Source organism: Esox lucius, chromosome 1 (assembly GCF_011004845.1).
Source record: "Esox lucius isolate fEsoLuc1 chromosome 1, fEsoLuc1.pri, whole genome shotgun sequence".
Lineage (NCBI taxonomy): Eukaryota > Metazoa > Chordata > Actinopteri > Esociformes > Esocidae > Esox > Esox lucius.
The window spans coordinates 19608032-19628841 of record NC_047569.1 but is presented as its reverse complement, the minus strand read 5'-3'; the positions used below and the strand labels follow the sequence as shown (position 1 = coordinate 19628841).

Sequence of the window (20810 nt, the reverse complement as noted above, 5' to 3'; positions counted from 1 at the left end):
TTGTTAAAAGAAGAGGTTATGAAACACAGTGGTAAACATGCGCCTGTCCCAACATTTTTGTAACGTGTTGCTGGCATCAAATTCTAAATGGGCATATACTTTTCCAAAAACAATAACATTTCTTAATTTCAGCATTTGATATGTTGTCTTTGTATAATCTTAAATTAAATATAAGGATAAATTATTTTCAAATCATTGTATTCTGTTTTTATTTGCAATTGACACAGAGTCCCACCTATTTTTGGAAATGGGGTTGTAATTTGTTCAACGCCCCAAAAAACAGAAAAGAGAGAGTCACAGTTTCTAAATAAAACACATAGAACACAGTTGTCCCTAACTGTCTTTCTGCGGTTTTCCTTTTCAGTTATTAAATTAACATGCAATGCTTCACTTGGTAAAAATAATACTGGTAAAGAACTACATTCTTGGATTATTTTGATAAATGATAAATAAATTAAACATGTAATACACAATGCATGACACAAGTCTACAGTGACTGTCAACGTTTGATATTGAAAGCAGCGGTAACTCAACAATAAAGTTCACCTATATGTAAATTGATGTACATGACGTCATAATGTGCAGGCTAGCTATCATTATTAAAAATGATTCCACCAGTCTGATGGACAACAAACTGAGTTACCCAACTGGCAACATAGAGCTCATTCATAAACCTTCAAGAAGACTTAAGAAGATGAAATACATGTATGTTGTTAATATGACATATGTCTTTTAACTTTAAAATGTCTCTGTTTTTGTTTACCTGTGAAGATGACCCTTGTCCACCCAAACCAATAATTTTCCACATTCCCACTTAACCTAGTCCCAGGTGATCCTCCAGGCAAACCAGCCCTGATGCATCGGACAACAGAGCCCACTGGACAACATCGCAATAGTGACATTTCAGTGTTAATATGCATCCACATACATAATATTAGTTCTAGTACCCATTTTTATGTGATTCTGTTAGCCTTATTCATGATAACAGGATCAAAAAGTTTAATAAAAGGGATACTACAGCACAGACCTGCAGAGGAAGATCAGTTAGAACAGTGAAAGTATGGAAAGCCTAGAGTCTCTAGGATCTCTTTCCTTGCCTATCTCTCCTCTTCTGAATGAGATTCTTCATTTTACATCCTACCTGGCCATTGTTTGACCACTATGAGCTGGGGGGAGGCCAGCCCTGTCACACAGCAGCCAGCATGAGTAGCAGTCATCAGTATCCCCTCTTGTTACTGTTTTTTTCATCTGCATACTTCAACACAGACTTTGTATATTGCACCTCATACCCTTACGGCCTTAGAGTGTACATCAGCGGTAACGGCCTTTTTTTTCATCAGCTTCCGAGCTATAGTCCGAGCTATAGTCCCTTAAGCCAATTCCCCTTTGAAGGTTCAGTAGAGACTGTTTCATCTGTGGAAGAAAAAAATCAAACCCAAATTATCTTTCAGACCCTGTATATAAATATAGAGAATTTGACACTTGGGTAAGTGTTGCTATACTATGTTTCTAGATCTTCATCTGTGTTCTTTAACAATACTATTATTCACTACCTGGTCTAAAAGTACCACTGTTCCCTACCTGGTCTAATAGTACCACTGAAGATTTTACGATCTCTCTCCACTTCTGCAGCTCAGCCTTGTGGAAACGTTGTTGGGATTGCAGGAACTGAGCCCATTCCATCTGTGTCTGGGGCAGTTTACTAGACACAAACACACACACCGTCAAAGACACCAACATGCAAAGCCAAGAGGTACTCAAATAACTTTTTAGAGGCAAATATGTAACATACATTTATAATGGAGTACCCTACAGATCCACACCGCATCAAATAGGCATATCTAGTCTGGCTTTGACCTCTAAGCTACAACAATCATTCTGGCATGAGAACCAACTCCCTCTCTCCCTCATTTAGAGCATAAAAAACCTGTCTATTTGTATTTGTTTGGGGGGGCAGTGGGCTATGGTGTTGGATACAGCAACTGGGTTCGTTGGTGGCAGGTAGTGCTTGTGGCATTAATATGGAATGACATTCTGGCTCTGGCGCAGAACCCCCATGGAGGCAAATCAGGGAGTACAGAGAAGGGCGCTCTGCCCCAGCAGCCAGGGCCAGATTATGGACAGGGCAAATGGGGCCTCTGGGCCTCTGCAAAATGTAGATAGATAGACCAATAGAGCTTCAATATGAGGACCCTTCAGCCCATCAAGTGCCACCTGACTACCAGGGTTCCACCTCAACCCATACCAGGGCTCTTTGGTCCCAGCATAACCCATACCAGGGCCTGCAACTCCCAGCGTGTGATAGATATTAGATCTATTTAATATTATGTATTATATACACTATATTTATATTAGATATTTCCATGAATGTGAGCCAATAATAAAATATTAAGAAACATTTGGACATTTTCACTTAGTGTTCTTTCCTTTCCAAGAAAGTTGAAAAGGAAGGTTTTGAGTGAGGAACAGAAGGGTTAAAATTAAGAGACCACTACAATTTGAACGCTTCTGTTCCTCACTCAAAACATTATTTTTCAACTTGTTTGGAAAGGAAAGAAAAAGGTGCAGTGGTGTCTTCATTTTTTCCGGAGCTGTATTTCAGTTATTATTATTAGTGTTTAGAGCAATTTTTTAGGAGTTCTAGTTGTAGAAGTTGTATGCTATGATGTCACTTTGGATAAAACAAAGCATGTCATTTTTTATGTTTATTCCATTTTAACTGATATTAACTTGATATACAAACACATAATATTCACAACATTCATTCAAAATTCAAGTTGCTGTTTGAAAATTGTGAGTGACAACTGTCAGTTTCATCTAACCGAGCTTGGCATCTATCAAATAATTGTGGTATAGTGTTGGAGTTTTTTTCTTTTGGGGATAATGGATAAAAAACTTACCAGAAAAGGAACCAGGCAAGCCTAGTTCAGCCAGCCCACAATTAACAATGACAAATGTTGCTGCTCTCACTGAATTCAAACACGGGTCTTCCACTTGAGTGGCTGTGTTGTTAACCACTACACCACAGTGCTATTTTGTCACTTATTAACATCTCGGCAAATTTGAATATTTCGCTAGACACCATTAAGCATTGTGTTAAACTGACTAACGTTTCTTATTACGTTTACTTCCACCAGAAATAACATATGAACTGTATAGCCAGTTTGCCACTGGCCATTTTAATAGCTTATTAGCCAGTAATAGGCTTACCAGTATCTACTGACTTACTGCTTGGAATAGTTATAAGAATTGTGCAATTTCTAGCAAGATATTACCCCAAAAAGCATGCATGAACACATACTTCAAAAATCCACCAGAAACAGTCGCAATATAATCGTGAACAGTTTTGTTTTAGGCTTCCTATAATGCAGCTACTGAAGGTTGTAGCCAGCCAAGTTTTTATCTATCTGTAACAAATCCTAACGCCTAATTTGCTTTGACTGTAACAAGATTCAAACGCGTGACCTATTGGTCAGTCAGTCAGTAAGTCAATCAGTCAGTCACTCACTCAGCAACATGCCTCAAAATGTTTCGTGTTTAACCTGAAAATCTACGAGGACAAGGTGTGGTATACATGAGGGGGACCTCTGTGGTGTAACTTTGGGGTTGGGGGGGCCTCCACTAATGCCCAGGGGCCTCATAGAATTGGTCAGGAGTATGAATACTTCTGCAAAAGTCTGCGATAGTCAAAAGGGTAGAAGTAGAATACAGGGTATAAATGGCCTAAATGCCACCAGTCTGTAAGATTTCAGTGGAGACATTGATGTGCAATTACTAAAGCTGTAATTTCTATATGGTAGAACCTTAGTTTTTAGTACACTGTTGAATGAGCCAAAGTTAAGTAGACAAAGATTTTGATTAGCTATATAATTTTCTTAAACCTTCTAGATCATTTCAGTCAAAGGTTTAGTAATTGCATTCCTTGATGCCCCAATAAAGACAGAACTATGTCAATGATCAAAACTTTGGATGCCTGCGTAACCCTGGTTATATTAACATCCAGGCATAATACTTAAAACCTATGGGAGGTTAGAAACTTGGTGTACCTTTCATGTAGTTGCAGCCCTTGCCAGGTGGTCAGATGTTGTGTTGAATATTCCAACATCCACAGCTTATAGAACAGCATCATGTTGAGGAACACCAGTAAAACCAAGCTGAGACAGAAGTGGAAAACCGAAAAATGGAATGAACAGATCAAAGACGAACAATGAAAGCTACAGCAGTGGTTTAGTATATATATTAATTAACAAACTAGTTACAATGAGGAACTGTAGTATTGTACAACCCTCTTTCCAAAAATGTTGTGACGCTGCATAAAATGTAAAGAAAAAAAAATGCAATCATATGCAAATCATCTAAACCCTGCATTCAATAGAAAATAGGACAAAGACAACATATAACATGTTGAAATTGAGAAATGTTTTTGTTTATGGAAAAATATATGTCCACTTTTAATTTGATGTAAGCAACATGTTTAAAAAAAGTTGGGACAGAGGCAACAACATTTCTTTTGTGTAATGCAAAAAAACTAAACCTGGTGGGATAACACACATCTAAGTCAATTGACAACAGGTCAGTAACATGATTGGGTATTCAAAGATCCTTCCAGAGAGGATGGGTCTGTCAGAAGTGAGGATGGGGAGGGGCTCTGTAAAAGACTGCTCAGGCAAATAGTGCAACAATTTAAGAATAATGTTGCCCAACGTAACATTGCCAAGGGTTCGGGGATCTCATCATATATGGTACCTAATATCATTAAAAGATTCAGAGATTCCAGAGAAATCTCTGTATGCAAGGGCCAAGGCCGAAAACCAATATTGGATAGCTGTGATCTTGGGCCCTCAGATAGCACTGCATTAAAAATAAACACGATGCTTTAGTGGAAATCACTGCATGGGCTCAGAAACTCTTCTGAAAATCACTGTCTGTGAACACAGTATATCGCTGCCTCCACAAATAGAAGTTCAAAGTCTACCATGCAAAGAAGAAACCACATATAAATAAGATCCAGAACTGCCGCTACATACTCTGGGCTCAAGCTCTTTTAAGATGGACTGAGGCGAAGTGGAAGACTGTCCTGTGGTCTGACAAATCAAAATTTGAAATTATTTTTGGGAACCATGGATGCAGCATCCTTTGGACTAAAGAGGAGAGGGACCATCTGGCTTCTTATCAGGGCACAGTTCAGAAGCCAGTATCTGTGATGGTATGGGGGTGCATTAGTGCCCATGGCATGGGCACATCTGTGAGGGCACCATTAATGCTGAACAATATGTACAAGTTTTGGAGCAACATTTGCTGCCATCAAGGAAGGAAGGCCTTGTTTATTTCAGCAATACAATGCCAAACCACATTCTGCATGGCATGGCTCCACAGTAAGAGTCTGCATGCTAAACTGGCCTGCCTGCAGTCCAGACTTGTCATCCCAGACCTGTCAAAAATGTGGTGCATTATTAAACGAAAATAAGACAAAGAAGATTCTGAAATGTGGAGCAGCTGAAATCCTATATCAAGCTAGAATGGGAATACAGTATATTCTTACATCCCAAACTTTTTTGAAATGTGTTGCTGGCATCAAACTCAAAATGGGCATGCATTTTTCCAAAAACAATACAATTTCTCAGTTTCAACATTTGATATGTTGTCTATTTCCCATTAAATATAGGGTTAAATGATTTGCACATTATTGCGTTCTGTTTTTATTTGTCTTTTACGCAGTGTCCCAACTTTTTTGGAAATGGGGTTGTATGTATTCAAACAAGGTCTAAGTGGTAAATACTTAGTTGTACCTTAGACAGATCCTATGGTAAGCAATGAAAGGTAAGGAAAAGAGAACAGAATCATATTCAGACTACAAAGAAGCACTGATGTTTGATATTTGCTAAGTATCATCTATACAATTTCATGAAACATGACAAAGCCTGGAAGCCTGTATTTCAGATGGAAATGGATGGCAAATATTTTCTTTTACTTTTAAACTTGGAAAAACACTTTTAGGACGTAAGATAGAAAGATATCTGCTGTCAGACATGACAATAAATGTAAGTGACTGTTCAATAATCAAAAGACTCACATAAAAAAAAGTTGTTCCCCACTGATGAAATGGCATAGGGGACAGTGTAACAGGTTCTGTCTGTTTGTTTGTATTTTTGTTCACAAGTGGGTCAGCAGTGATTTCTGTACTATTCATATTCTGATAGAACTTGGGCAAATGATGAGTCTTACTGCAGAGAAAGGGCTTTTTTTTTATAATGTTGATTGGTGCATCCAGAGACCTAATTACATTACAAGTGCATGCATGATTTACAGAAAAGTATACAGACAAGTCATAGTATACAGAAAGGTCATAGTGTTGTCAGGGTTTTGGACATATCTTTGGCCACTAGAGGCCCCATTGTATCTCTTTTCAGTCTCTGTCATTATGTCTTATTGTTTTCACCTGTGCCTTGTTGCATGTTTGTGTATGTTTGTGTAAGTCACCCTTCTCCTGAGTAATTTGCTCAGTGTTTCCAGTGCCATGACCAAGTCTAGGTCTATCCCTTGCTGTGCCTCATCTGGAGTCTATATCTACCTTGTGAAACTGGTATGGTTCCTTTTTTGTTTTTTATTGCCTTTTGTGCTTTGACATTTTTGAGAGATTTTTGAAGTTTACATTTTGGATGTTTCCTATGAAAGTTTGGACATTCATTTTCATCCAATAAAAGATTTGAAGACATTGCACAGAACTGTCATCTGGTTTTCTGCGTTTGGGTTCACCGTTCTGATCTGTTCAAGTTTTCACACTTGTTCTAACCCTGTGTTTCTGACAAGTGTTATATAGCTTAGTGATCAGAGCAGCTGTCTCTGCACCCAAAGGCTATGAGGTTGCGGTTAGGTCGAGCCCACATTGTGTTTTTATAAAAATGTACCTACTCATTCAAAACAACACTGTAGTTCATGTATTTCTAAACAACTCGGTACAAGACAAGATCTAAATGCATTTCTCAAGGAATCTGATTCAGAATAAATGGTTACTAGGATGCTATGGAGAATTATGATTGAATCCAGTGATGTTTCTTGTTATACTATGCCATTAACGCTTGTGCATGCGTGTTTGTATTTGAAAAACTCATTAGCTGTGCCGTGCTGCATAGCCCACATGTAAACACAATTCTGTACTACTCAGGAACATCTAAATACATACCCCCAACGAACTAATTGCGATCAATGGTTAGACTTTTGCTTGGAGTCAAACAGCAAAAGGGCAGTAATCTAGACGTGAGATGACAAGTACCAAGGTAATGTTGCATTCTATGAAAGTTGTTGAGCATAAAACTGCAGGATTGAGTCACCGCTTTGATAGCAGAGAACGACAGGGTGTTGTCTAGGATCACCCCAAGGCGAAAGAGAAAATTGCTGAGTGTCATCTGCATAGCAGTGATATGAAAGACCATGTGAGGATAAGACACAGCCAGGGGGCTTAGTGAATAGAGAGGAAGGCCGAGAACAGAGCCATGGGGAACACGGGCAGTAAGAAGCTGTGCAGCAGACATCGATCTGCTCCTTGACACCTGGTAGGAGCGGTTTGTCATTTAAGATTCAATCCAAAAATGTGCAGAGCCTGATACACCCAGTTCTGAGAGGGTGGAAAGTAAAATGTGATGGTTCACATTGTCAAAGCCAGTGAATAAATCTAGTAGATGGGGACAGAAGAGAGAGAAGTTGTTTGTGCATTGCATAGATCCTCTGTTACACTGAAGAGAGCAATATCGGTTAGATGGCCTGTTTTGAAGCCTGACTGGTAAAGGGTTGAGGAAATTGTTCTGAGAAAGGTAAGAAGAGAGGTGGTTAGGGAGCACATTCAAGTGTCTAGGAAGGAAAGACCAAAAAGATAGGGGCCTATAGTTTCTGACATCAGTGGTGTCAAGTGTTATATCATCTGGTAAGAAAAGTGGTTAATACATGGCCAAGTTTGTGAGTGTTCAGTGGACCCACAAGGATGAGTGAACGAGATACGGATATTATCAACCTTCTTTTGAAAGCATTTTTACATAGTCATCAGCAGAGAGGGAAGATCACCTATTGTCATTCTAGAATACTCTTAATGCTGCAGACACTGTTGATCCACTGAAACTGAACTGGACCAGCAGCGAAGCCTTTCTCATGGAAAATCCAGGATTGACAACGTGGCACAAATGTCACTTAAAACTGTTTCATTTTTCAATCCCACCTGTTCCCACATCTATAATTTAACTTTGTGGTCATCTTATAATTTAAATATATTGATTAATGATGTGGCCTACAGTGGATATAAAAAGTCTACACATCCCTGTTTAAATGCCAGGTTTTTGTGATGTAAAAGAATGAGACAAAGAGAAATCCTATCAGAACTTTTTCCACTTTTAATGTGACCTATAATGTGAACAATTCAATTGAAAAAAAACTGATATCTTCGAGGGGAAAAATGAAAAAAAAAATCCTTACAATAACCTGGTTGCATAAGTGTGCACTCCCTCTTATAACTGGGGATGTGGCTGTGTTCAGAATTAACCAATCACATTCAAACTCATGTTAAATCAAAGTCATTACACACCTGCCATCATTTAAAGTGACTCTGATTAATCACAAATAAAGTTCAGCTGTTCTATTAGGATTTTCCTGACATTTTCTCAGAGCAAAACCCATGGTCCACAGAGAGCTTCCAAAGAATCAGAGGGATCTCATTGTTGAAAGATATTAGTCAGGAGAAGGGTACAAAGCATTAGATATACCATGGAACACAGTGAAGACAGTCATCATCAAGTGGAGAAAATATGGCACTTTACCAAGAACTGGACATCCCTCCAAAATTGATGAAAAGACAGGAATAAAACTGGTCAGGAAGGCTTCCAAGAGGCCTACAGCAACATTAAAAGAACTGCAGGAATTGCTGGCAAGTACTGGCTGTGTGCTGCATGTGACAACAGTCCCCTATATTCTTCATATGAATGGGCTATGGGGTAGGGTGGCAAGACGGAAGCCTTTTCTTACAAAGAAAAACATCCAAGCCCGGCTGAAGTTTGCAAAAACAAACATCAAGTCCGCCAAAAGCACGTGGGAAAATGTGTTATGGTCTGATGAAACCAAAGTTGAACATTTTGGCCATAATTCCAAAAAGTATGTTTGGCACAAAAACATCACTGCACATCACCCAAAGAACACCATACCCACAGTGAAGCATGGTGGTGGGAGCATCATTCTTTGGGGCTGTTTTTCTTCAGCTGGAACCGGGGCCTTAGTCAGGGTGGAGGAAATTATGAACAGTTCCAAATACCAGCCAATTTTGGTACAAAACCTTCAGGCGTCCATTAGAAAGCTGAAGATGAAGAGGAAGTTCACCCTTCAGCACGACAATGACCCAAAGCACATATCCAAATCTACAAAAGCATGGCTTCACCCGAAGGAGATTGATGTTTTGGAATGGCCCAGCCAGAGCCCAGACCTAAATCTAATTGAACATCTGTGGGGTGATCTGAAGAGGGTTGTCCACTACACCAGGGAGCTGTACATTTGCCTGGTGTCAGTATAGCCTCTTGAGTCTATCCTGAACAAATCCTCTCATGCCATTGGCTGTTGTAACAGTTAATTGGCCATTCACGAATGACATTGATACAGTTAAACTGACCAACGTTTCTTTCTATGTTTACCTCCACCACAAATTAAATCTATGTATGGCATTTGTCACTGGCCGTTTTAACAGCGTATTAGCCAGTAATAAGCATTACCGGTATCTACAAACTTACTGGAATAGTCATAAGAATTGAGCAATTGCTAATGAGCCTGCCAAAGCTATTTCATTTCATGGCATAAGAACATCTTTTTTTCGTTCATGGCATAACAACATACCTTTTTCTTTTATTCGTGAATTACATTGATACAATAACTATCAATAAAGGTGACGATAGCTAACTTTTTCATCAAGTGAAAAGACAAGAGAATTGTGGAATCTACCAGAAATAATTAATAAATGTCATTGCTCTCAATAGATTTGAACTTAAGTCGTCCATGTTACAGGCACTGTCTTTAACCACTACACCACGGCATTACATGTTTCAGCAGTCCCTAGACACCATTGAGGATTGTATTAAACTGACTAACATTTCTTATTAAGTTTACCTACACCTCAGCGTCTATGAACTGTATGGTTTTGCCACTGGCCATTTTAACAGCTTATTAGCCAGTAATAAGCTTACTAGTATCAACTAACTTCCTAGATTAGGTGAGCAAATTGTATGCATATGTATGTGTATGCGCGTGTATGAGCTAGTGTTTTGAGCTAGATAATGTACTCACACAAAGCTTATGATGAGCAACAGTTTGGAGACACTGTAGAGGGCAAAGCCTTCAAGGAAGTTCTCAGGCATCTGTCTGGTCTGAGTGGAACCTGAGGGGCAAGACCAAACACAGATCAAATCAAATACAATTAATGTAATAGCATTTTTGGAAATACATAATACTCTATGTAATGTTCAGTATGTACTATATAAATGTTTCTATGAGCTTGCACAAAATTGAGAGTCAAGAGAGGGCCAGTATTCAGCTACCATCTGACCTGTTACGCCCACATGTCTGATGCGATGGAAGACCTCTTCGTCGGTCGGCGTAGAGACAGGGCTGAGGAGGGCACTGTCCAGGTGCTGACTCCGTATGTGGACCAGGGGTCTCTTCCTCTGCCTCAAAGACTGCTTCAACATCTTGATCTTGGGAGAATGCCGGGCCGAATCCAACACCACATCCTCCAACTTAGACAGCTCCAACTCTGACATGGCACATAGAAGCTGTTTTTACTTAATAAAAATAAGATGGCTTATCTCCCTATATTAAATGTTGCTGGATATTTGTGACTTAACAGCTGGTAGAAGAAAATACCAAGATGCTGAAAGTTCTCATCTAGCCCGCTCCAGAAGTTCTTCTCGATAAAACCCTTTACTAATCCCCATGGTTGTTTTCTGTAGCGTAGTTCAGTGGACACCCTAGGGACAAACCATAAACATTCTGGAATTAGGTTGTTCAGTGTTTCTAAATTAACATGTAATAGGTTTAAGAGCCAAAAGCTTTTCCAACAGCTGTTGTCATAAGGTCCTCCTCACCTTAACCGGCACTTGTTCTTGGCAACTCGTGTCAGCATATAACGGTTGAGTGTGTAGAAGTAGTCATGGTAGGGCACATCGTGTGTAATAACCTCAGCATCGATGATATAGCACTGACTCTCGTGACTTGCCTTGTACAGTGTCTGAGTCTCTGTGACTGCTGCAGTTTTGGGGGCCAGGGGGTTAGACAGGGAGATTGTGTACATGATCTCTCTTGTCTGGTTCCCTGCTACATCGTCCTTCTTCCAGGGGTGAAACACTATATCTGTGTTAGGTCATATGGATAAACATTTTATTTGTTAAATTAGTTTCATTCTAAGTTTTATTCTACCCAATATTACTACTACAAAGAAACAGGGTTGGACTTAATTACAAATGGTACTTTGAAATTATGTTCTGTTTGAAGTTATTTAGTTTTTTTAACTAAAAATGATTATTGTAAGGTGACATTGGATTTATATTGGAAAAAATATTTTATAAAAAAAAATATTTGAAATTTGTTGCTAGCCAAAGTATTCAGTTCCAGTGCCGTGCAACCTCCCTGTTTACACAGATTATATCAGTTGTGTAACGTCTGCTCCACGTGGCACAGCTTCTCCCCTTCCTCTTCGGCGCTCCACCTCGCCGTTGTACTAACCACCGGCAGAAGAGTGATGGCAGCAGCGCATTCTCTTGTTCACTTTCTGCACCTCACAGATGATTATTTGTATGTCCAAACCGTGTTGGTACGCTTTTCCAAATTACAAAAGATGAAGAGAAAGATTACTAACTGCTATCATCCGTTTTGTTTCATTTCTCTTTTTGTTTCACCTTTACGCACTCGTTACACTCACACCATCACTGAAATAAAACACAATTGACTTATTATTCAAAACTTCAAGTGCTACATGTTGTGCAAACCTAGCACTGTGCATGCCTCAAGACACACCCACTCTATAGTAAAGTATGGTGATGGCAGCAAAATGTTGTGGGGATCGCTATCATTAGCAGGGACTAGCTATCTTGTTAACATTTAGGAAAGAATGGATGGAATAAAATACTGCAAGAGAACCTGCCTCCAAAAAATTAAGCTTGGTAGGAAAATTCATCTATCAACTGGACAATAATCCCAAGCACAACGCTACAGCAATATTGGAGTTGCTAAAAAAAGGTTAGTGTCCTAAAGTAGCCCTGTCAAAGTCCTGAACTAAATCCCATTGAAAATCTGTGATACTATTTGAAAATGGTGGTCCACAATCGTCCAACCAACTTGAACAACCTGAAGCAAAGCTGCCACCATGGGCCAAGATCACTCCCACCTTGTGTGCAGAAGGTGGGTCTATCAAATATTAATGTCTGAGAGGTGAATACTTATGCAGGCAATATATTGTTACTTTCTTAAAAATATTTCCCAATATAAACCAATGTTGTCTTACAAGTATTACATTTTAGTTTTAGGTTGGCAAACAAAACATGAAACAACGCAAAATTACAACAAGCCATGTGTATTTTAATAATATGAGAGAGTTGGTCAGGGGTCTGAATACTTTTACAAAGCACTCTCTGGAGGAGAGCCTTTTGGCAGCCAAAACTGCAACTGAGCTTACAGAACGTGAGAGCGCAACAAAACAAAGCACCCTGTCTCCATCCATCATGAGTGGCGCAGAGAATCTTTCCCACCATTTGCGGTATGCCGCAACCAGGTTGCAATGATTAAGCTGTACAACAAGGCAGTGAATTACATACATATTATGTAATTCATATTTTAACCCAGGATACATATTATATCATTATAAATACACAGGACAACATTAGGGCTGTTGAAGATGCCAGGATTAGTGTACTAAATGTACTAAATGCAGGGTTACTAATAATTATTACATGTTTTGGAGCTAAATATTTAATTATTAAGGGTACATTTTGTCTTTTAGTAATTTTAACTCAAAGGTAAACATTTTCTAAGCTGATAAACAACCATATTTTCTGGTCTTATATTTATCCAGGTGTCAAATAATCTGGCTTTGGTAGTAGCCAGTGCCAGAGCCAACATCAGTGAACAATGCTTAAGGACAACTAAAGTAGAGAATGACTGACCAGAGAACCTGCGCTGCTCCATGAAGTCGGTCATAAACTGAGACTCTGTGAACAGAATGTCATACATCTTGTCCACACTGAACTTGTAAACCTCATCGATGTACTGTCTCCCCTTCAGGTCGTCATGGAAGGCCTGCACCTCCCCTGCTGGAGAGCCACAGAGGGATACACACTTTGAACTGTGTTTCTTTTGGGACATGAAATCACACAGTGTAGTAAACACATGAGCAACTAAGTAAAGCATTTTAAGCAGCAGCATTACTTAACATTCATTACTTAGCATGTTTTCAAGACACATTTATTGAAGCTGTTAACGGCATGAAAGATTTAAGCTGCACCCTCGTCATGGGTCTCTGAGGAGTCGCTGAGTTCAGTGGGGATGTCTTCATTGTCGTTGAAGTCCAGGGAGGGTGAGGGCACAAGGACACTGTCCTCCCCTAGTCCTTGCTCCAGTACCAAGGGCAGGGCCATCAGCTCCCCATCAGGGAGACAGTCAATGTACTCCTCTGGAGAGAGGTCAAACTATGACATACAGAAGAGAAGCAGGGGGTCATCCACTGAATAGGTACTGTTCAGTAATACACAGTTATGAATAGGATGGTATTTGTTCATTTTTTGGTGTCAAGTTCAAAATCTAACTTCTAACTTGAAACAAGTCTGCTGCTGTTACTTTCACTGTACTACACAGTACTCAAAGACTACATACCGAATGCATGTTAATTTCCCAATCATAAACAAATAGTAACACTAACTGATTTAGTCTCTGACCTCTATTATGTCGCTTAGACTCACAGAGAGGGGCTCGCAGCTGTTGGTCATGATGCCTTTCTGGTGTATGGATTGTGGGCTGCCCTCGGGCTTTGCCTCCACATTGCTCTTAGAAGTGTTGTCATGACTGATTTCATTCTCATCATTAGGAATCTCCTCACAGAACCTGCACCACCGCAGGTAAAAAAAAGGGCCAACTGGAGATTAGGGCTACAAGTTCTGGAGTGTTTCTTTTGCAACTCCGTTTCCAAAAAAGTTGGGATGCTGCGTAAAATGTAAAGAAAAACAGAATGCAAGGATGTGCAAATCATTTAAACCCTATATTCAATCGAAAATAGTACAAAGACAACATATAAAATGTTGAAACGGGGACATTTTGTTGTTTCTTGAAAAATATATGCCCACTTTTAATTTGATGCCAGCAACACATTTAAAAAAAAGTTGGGACAGAGGCAACAAAAGACTGGAAATGTTGGGCAATGCTAAAAAACTAAACCTGGTGGAATATAACAAAGCTAACTAAATCACTTGGCAACAGGTCAGTAACATGATTGGGCATCAAAAGATAATTCCAGAGAGGATGGGTCTGTCAGAAGTGAGGATGGGTAGGGGTTCACCACTCTGTGAAAGAAAAATAGTGCTTCAATTTAAGAATAACATTTCTCAATGTAAAATTGCAAAGAGTTTGGGGATCTCATCATCTACAGTACTTAATATCATTAAATGATTCCGAAGATCCAGAGAATTCTCTGTATGCAAGGGAGTAGGCTGAAGACCAGGCCGAAGGATGGCCGTGATCTTGGGCCCTCAGGCGTCACTGCATTACAAACAGACATGCTTCTGTTGTGGAAATCACTGCATGGGCTAAGGAACATTTCTGAACACCACTGTGTACGTTGCTGCATCCACAAATACAAGTTAAAACTCTACCATGCAAAGAAGAAACCATATATAAATAAGATCCAGAACCACCAAGCATACTCTGTGCCCAAGCTCTTTTAAGATGAACTGAGGCAAAGTGGAAAACTGTCCAGTGGTTTTTATGACTCACAATTTGAAATAATTTTTTGGAATCAAGGACGCCCCGTCCTTTAGACTAAAGAGGAGAGGGACCATCTGGCTTCTTATCAGCGCACAGGTCAAAAGCTAGCATCCGTGATGGTATGGGGGTGCATTAGTGCACATGGCATGGGCACCTCTGTGAAGGCACCATTAGTGCTGAACAATATGTACAGGTTTTGGAGCAACATATGCTGCCATCCAGAACATTTCTTTTTCAAGGAAGGCCTTGCTTATTTCAGCAAGACAATGCTAAACCACATTCTGCATGTATTACAACAGCATGGCTCCATAGTAAAAGTGAACAGGGGCTGAACTGGCCTGCTTGCAGCCCAGACCTATCACCTATTGAAAACATTTGGTGCATTATGAAATGGAAAATATGACAAAGGAGACCCCGAACTGTTTAAACAGTTGAAATAGCTGAAATCCTATATCAAGCCAGAATGGGAATATATTTCTGTTTTTAAAACTACAGCAATTAGTCTCCTCAGTTCCAAAATGCTTACAGAAGATTGTTAAAATAATAGGTGATGCAACACAGTGGTAAACATGCCCCTGTCCCAACGTTTGAAACGTTTTGACAGCATCAGATTCAAAATAGGCATATATTTTGCCAAAAACAATAGAATTTAACGGTTTCAACATATACAGTGGAGCAAAAAAGTAGTTTGTCAGCCACCAATTGTGCAAGTTCTCCCACTCAAAAAGATGAGAGAGGCCTGTAATTTTCATCATAGGTACACTTCAACTATGAGAGACAAAATGAGAAAAAAATATCCAGAAAATCACATTGTAGGATTTTTTTAATGAATTTATTGGTAAATTCCTCTGTAAAATAAGTATTTGGTCACCTACAAACAAGCAAGATTTCTGGCTCTCACAGACCTGTAACTTCTTCTTTAAGAGGCTCCTCTGTCCTCCACTCGTTACCTGTATTAAGGGCACCTGTTTGAACTTGTTATCAGTATAAAAGACACCTGTCCACAACCTCAAACAGTCACACTCCAAACTCCACTATGGCCAAGACCAAAGAGCTGTCAAAGGACACCAGAAACAAAATTGTAGACCTGCACCAGGCTGGGAAGACTGAATCTGAAATAGGTAAGCAGCGTGGTGTGAAGAAATCAACTGTGGGAGAAAATGGAAGACATACAAGACCACTGATAATCTCCCTCGATCTGGGGCTCCACGCAAGATCTTACCCCGTGGGGTCAAAATTATCACAAGAACGGTGAGCAAACATCCCAGAACCACACAGGGGGACCTAGTGAATGACCTGCAGAGAGCTGGGACCAAGTAACAAAGGCTACCATCAGTAACACACTACGCCGCCAGGGACTCAAATCCTGCAGTGCCAGACGTGTCCCCCTGCTTAGGCCAGTACATGTCCAGGCCTGTCTGAGGTTTGCTAGAGAGCATTTGGATGGTCCAGAAGAGGATTGGGAGAATGTCATATGGTCAGATGAAACCAAAATAGAAATATTAAAAACTCAACTTGTCGTGTTTGGAGGAGAAAGAATGCTGAGTTGCATCCAAAGAACACCATACCTACTGTGAAGCATGGGGGTGGAAACATCATGCTTTGGTGCTGTTTTTCTGCAAAGGGACCAGGACGACTGAACCGTGTAAAGGAAAGAAGGAATGGGGCCATGTATCGTGAGATTTTGAGTGAAAACCTCCTTCCATCAGCAAGGGCATTGAAGATGAAACGTGGCTGGGTCTTTCAGCATGACAGACCCGCCCGGGCAACAAAGGAGTGGCTTCGTAAGAAGCATTTCAAGGTCCTGGAGTGGCCTAGCCAGTCACCAGATCTCAACCCTCTTGAAAATCTTTGGAGGGAGTTGAAAGTCTTTGGAGGGAATTGAAAGTCTGACAGCCCCAAAACATCACTGCTCTAGAGGAGATCTGCATGGAGGAATGACCTCTGTCATTGCCAACAAAGGGTATATAACAAAGTATTGAGATTCACTTTTGTTATTGATCAAATACTTATTTTCCACCACAATTTACCAATAAATTCATAAAATGTGATTTTCATCTTTTTAAGTGGGAGAACTTGCACAATTGGTGGCTGACTAAATGCTTTTTTGCCCCACTGTAGATATGGAGACAAGATTCTTTGTCTTTGTTATATTTTGAAATGAAATACAGGGATAAAGGATTTGAACATCATTGGATTCTGTTTGTATTTGCATTTTTAGTGTCCCAACGTTTTTGGAAATGGGGTTGTACAGGGTAATAAACCTTTTTTGTACATGTATATTTGTGTATATGTGTTTCTGTGTACGTGAATGTCTACAGTATGTGTGAGTGTGTGTGTGCGTGCTTCATTAATGAAACCAAGCCAGCATAATTGATTATATCAGTAATATTGGTAGCCATGGAAACCACACCCACCCCATAGTGTTGAAGTCATCATCAGGGGGAACATAGTCCTCATCATCACTGGTCAGGCCAAGTTCATTGCCATAGCACTGATGGACAAAGTGCCATAGCTCTTTGGGGCACAGGGGCTAGAGCACAGGAGTTAACACTTCATAATAACGGCTAAATTAGATTAAATGGAAAACCAAAGTACCATAATAGTAAACCTGTAGATCAATTTGTGATAAGGTTAATTTTTATTGCTGGTTTACCTTGTCCAGCAGTGCATTCTGCCATAATCTGAACATCATCATGTAGGTCCTGTCCCGCGCTCCAAATGAGGTAAAAAAGTGCTGTTACAAAATAATGGAAATAATAGTTTTGCATGAATAAAATATGACAGGGTTAGGTTTTAGCTTCTTCCCAGTCACTGAATATGGAAAATCAAGTCCCTGTCCTGCCTGACCTTTTCACTGTCTGTGGACACCTGAATGGCGTTAGGGATTAGACGGGCTGTCTTCTCCTTCGTCATGGTACAAATGTCCTTTAGCCTCACAGCCAACTGCAAACACAAATCCCAACAAAATAGTTTCTCCCACCTGCAATTCTTTTAGATTCAGAAAACTGTTAACTTGCTAAATTACAATATGAAAAGTATTTATTTAATGTATTTTACATTTTGTAAGATCACATTTTTAAGAGTGCTACTGAAAATGTATTTTCGTAAAAATAATAATAATAATAATAATAAAAAAATGTATGGAAATACTTATGAAAAGAATAGTACTACTATCTGATAGTAATAACAATAACAAAATAATAGATATACAAAAAACAATGGTATTCATTAAAAACATATATAATATTGTATTGTACAACTATAAAGATGTATAATAAATAAAAAGTATTGCTACTGTATACTTTACCAATACAAATGAAAAACCAAAAGACTACACATCCTTATAAAAATGCAGCTTTTGTTTATCCAAAGGCTGAAACAAATAATGTCAGATCTGTTTTCAACTTTAATAAGGTCTTGTAACCAACAATACTTACCAATAATTCAATGTTTCTCTATTGTAAATATTTAGTTCTAATATTTTTGATTTCCAGGAGCTGTAAGACTTAATCATCAAGAATGAAACAAAAAAGGCTTGAAATGTTTCACTTTACGTGTAATGAATCTAGAATATATTTATAGTTTTATATATATATATATATATATATATATATATATATATATATATATATATATATATATACTCATCTAAAGGATTATTAGGAACACCATACTAGTACTATGTTTGACCCCCTTTCGCCTTCAGAACTGCCTTCATTCTACGTGGCATTGATTCAACAAGGTGCTGAAAGCATTCTTTAGAAATGTTGGCCCATATTGATAGGATAGCATCTTGCAGTTGATGGAGATTTGTGGGATGCACATCCAGGGCACGAAGCTCCCGTTCCACCACATCCCAAAGATGCTCTATTGGGTTGAGATCTGGTGACTGTGGGGGCCATTTCAGTACAGTGAACTCATTGTCATGTTCAAGAAACCAATTTGAAATGATTCGAGCTTTGTGACATGGTGCATTATCCTGCTGGAAGTAGCCATCAGAGGATGGGTACATGGTGGTCATAAAGGGATGGACATGGTCAGAAACAATGCTCAGGTAGGCCGTGGCATTTAAACAATGCTCAATTGGCACTAAGGAGCTTAAAGTGTGCCCAGAAAACATCCCCCATACCATTACACCACCACCAGCCTGCACAGTGGTAACAAGGCATGATGGATCCATGTTCTCATTCTGTTTACGTCAAATTCTGACTCTACCATCTGAATGTCTCAACAGAAATCGAGACTCATTAGAGCCAGGCAACATTCTTCCAGTCTTCAACTGTCCAATTTTGGTGAGCTTGTGCAAATTATAGCCTCTTTTTCGTAGTGGAGATGAGTGGTACCCGGTGGGGTCTTCTGCTGTTGTAGCCCATCCGCCTCAAGGTTATGTGTGTTGTGGCTTCACAAATGCTTTGCTGCATACCTCAGTTGTAACGAGTGGTTATTTCAGTCAAAGTTGCTCTTCTATCAGCTTGAATCAGTCGACCCATTCTCCTCTGACCTCTAGCATCAACAAGGCATTTTCGCCCACAGGACTGATGCATACTGGATGTTTTTCCCTTTTCACACCATTCTTTGTAAACCCTAGAAATGGTTGTGCGTGAAAATCCCAACTGCACATTTTGTCTGGGTTAAGGAGAATTCTACTGTATCATATAAAGCCTTATCCTTCAAGATATGGATAACAAGCTACTATAATTACAACAGCTATTTATTTGAAAACAATATACAACAAGTATTTGATACACTGCCGATTTTGCAGGTATTCCCACTTACATAGCATGTAGAGGTCTATAATTTTTATCATAGGTACTCTTCAATCTAAAACAAAAATCCAGAAAATCACATTGTCCATCCATCTTCTTCCACTTATCCGGGGCCAGGTCGCGGGGGCAGCAGTCTATGCAGAGATGCCCAGACTTCCCTCTCCCTAGACACTTCCTCCAGCTCTTCCGGGGGGACACAGAGTCCCTCCAGCGTGTCCTAGGTCTTCCCTGGGGTCTCCTCCCGGTGGGACGGGCCCAGAACACCTTCCCGGGAAGGCATCCAGGAGGCATCCGGAACAGATGCCCAAGCCACCTCAGCTGACCCCTCTCGATGTGGAGGAGCAGCGGCTCAACTCTGAGCTCCTCCCGGGTGACCGAGCTTTTCACCCTATCTCTAAGGGATTGCCCAGCAACCCTGTGGAGAGAGCTCATTTCGGCCGACTGTATCCGGGATCTTGTCCTTTCATTCATGACCCAAAGCTCATGACCATAGGTGAGAATAGGAACGTAGATTGACTGGTAAATCAAGAGCTTCGCCTTGCGGCTCAGCTCTTTCTTCACCACGACAGACCGATACATCGACCGCATTACTGAAGAAGCTGCACCGATCCGTCTGTCAATCTCCCGTTCCATCCTTCCCTCACTCGTGAACAAGACCCCTGGATACTTAAACTCCTCCACTTGAGGCAGGCACTCTCCACCAACCTGAAGTGGGCAAGCCACCCTTTTCCGACTGAGGACCATGGCCTCGGATTTGGAGGTACTGATTTTCATCCCCACTGCTTCACACTCGGCTGCAAACCGTCCCAGTGCATGCTGAAGGTCCTGGTTTGAAGGGGCCAACACGACAACATCATCCGCAAAGAGCAGAGACGAAATCGTGTGGTCCCCAAACCTGACACCCTCCAGCCCCTGGCTGCGCCTAGAAATTCTGTCCATAAAAATTACGAACAGAACCGGTGACAAAGGGCAGCCCTGCCGGAGTCCAACATGCACTGGGAGCTCCTGCTTCGGTCATACAGGGACCTGACAGCCCTTAGCAAAGGACCC

At 40.2% G+C, this 20810-nt stretch overlaps 1 protein-coding gene across 3 annotated transcripts in view; it reads right to left on the bottom strand.

Moving 5' to 3' along the window:
* Window positions 1-246: 246 nt before the first annotated feature.
* The window catches only part of gramd1bb (GRAM domain containing 1Bb), an 89225-nt gene continuing 68661 nt past the window's right edge, over window positions 247-20810 (bottom strand). For all 3 annotated transcript variants that reach the window (XM_020051715.3, XM_020051754.3, XM_034292553.1), the window contains 14 exons: window positions 17842-17937; window positions 17648-17728; window positions 17409-17524; window positions 13950-14115; window positions 13520-13703; window positions 13182-13328; window positions 11109-11373; window positions 10888-10991; window positions 10571-10777; window positions 10312-10402; window positions 5790-5801; window positions 4047-4154; window positions 1582-1702; window positions 247-1413 (listed from right to left, as the gene is read on the bottom strand). In XM_020051715.3, the coding sequence (XP_019907274.2) occupies window positions 1312-1413; window positions 1582-1702; window positions 4047-4154; window positions 5790-5801; window positions 10312-10402; window positions 10571-10777; window positions 10888-10991; window positions 11109-11373; window positions 13182-13328; window positions 13520-13703; window positions 13950-14115; window positions 17409-17524; window positions 17648-17728; window positions 17842-17937 (1800 nt within the window). In that variant the 3' untranslated portion in view covers window positions 247-1311. The remainder of the gene's footprint in view (window positions 1414-1581; window positions 1703-4046; window positions 4155-5789; window positions 5802-10311; window positions 10403-10570; window positions 10778-10887; window positions 10992-11108; window positions 11374-13181; window positions 13329-13519; window positions 13704-13949; window positions 14116-17408; window positions 17525-17647; window positions 17729-17841; window positions 17938-20810) is intronic.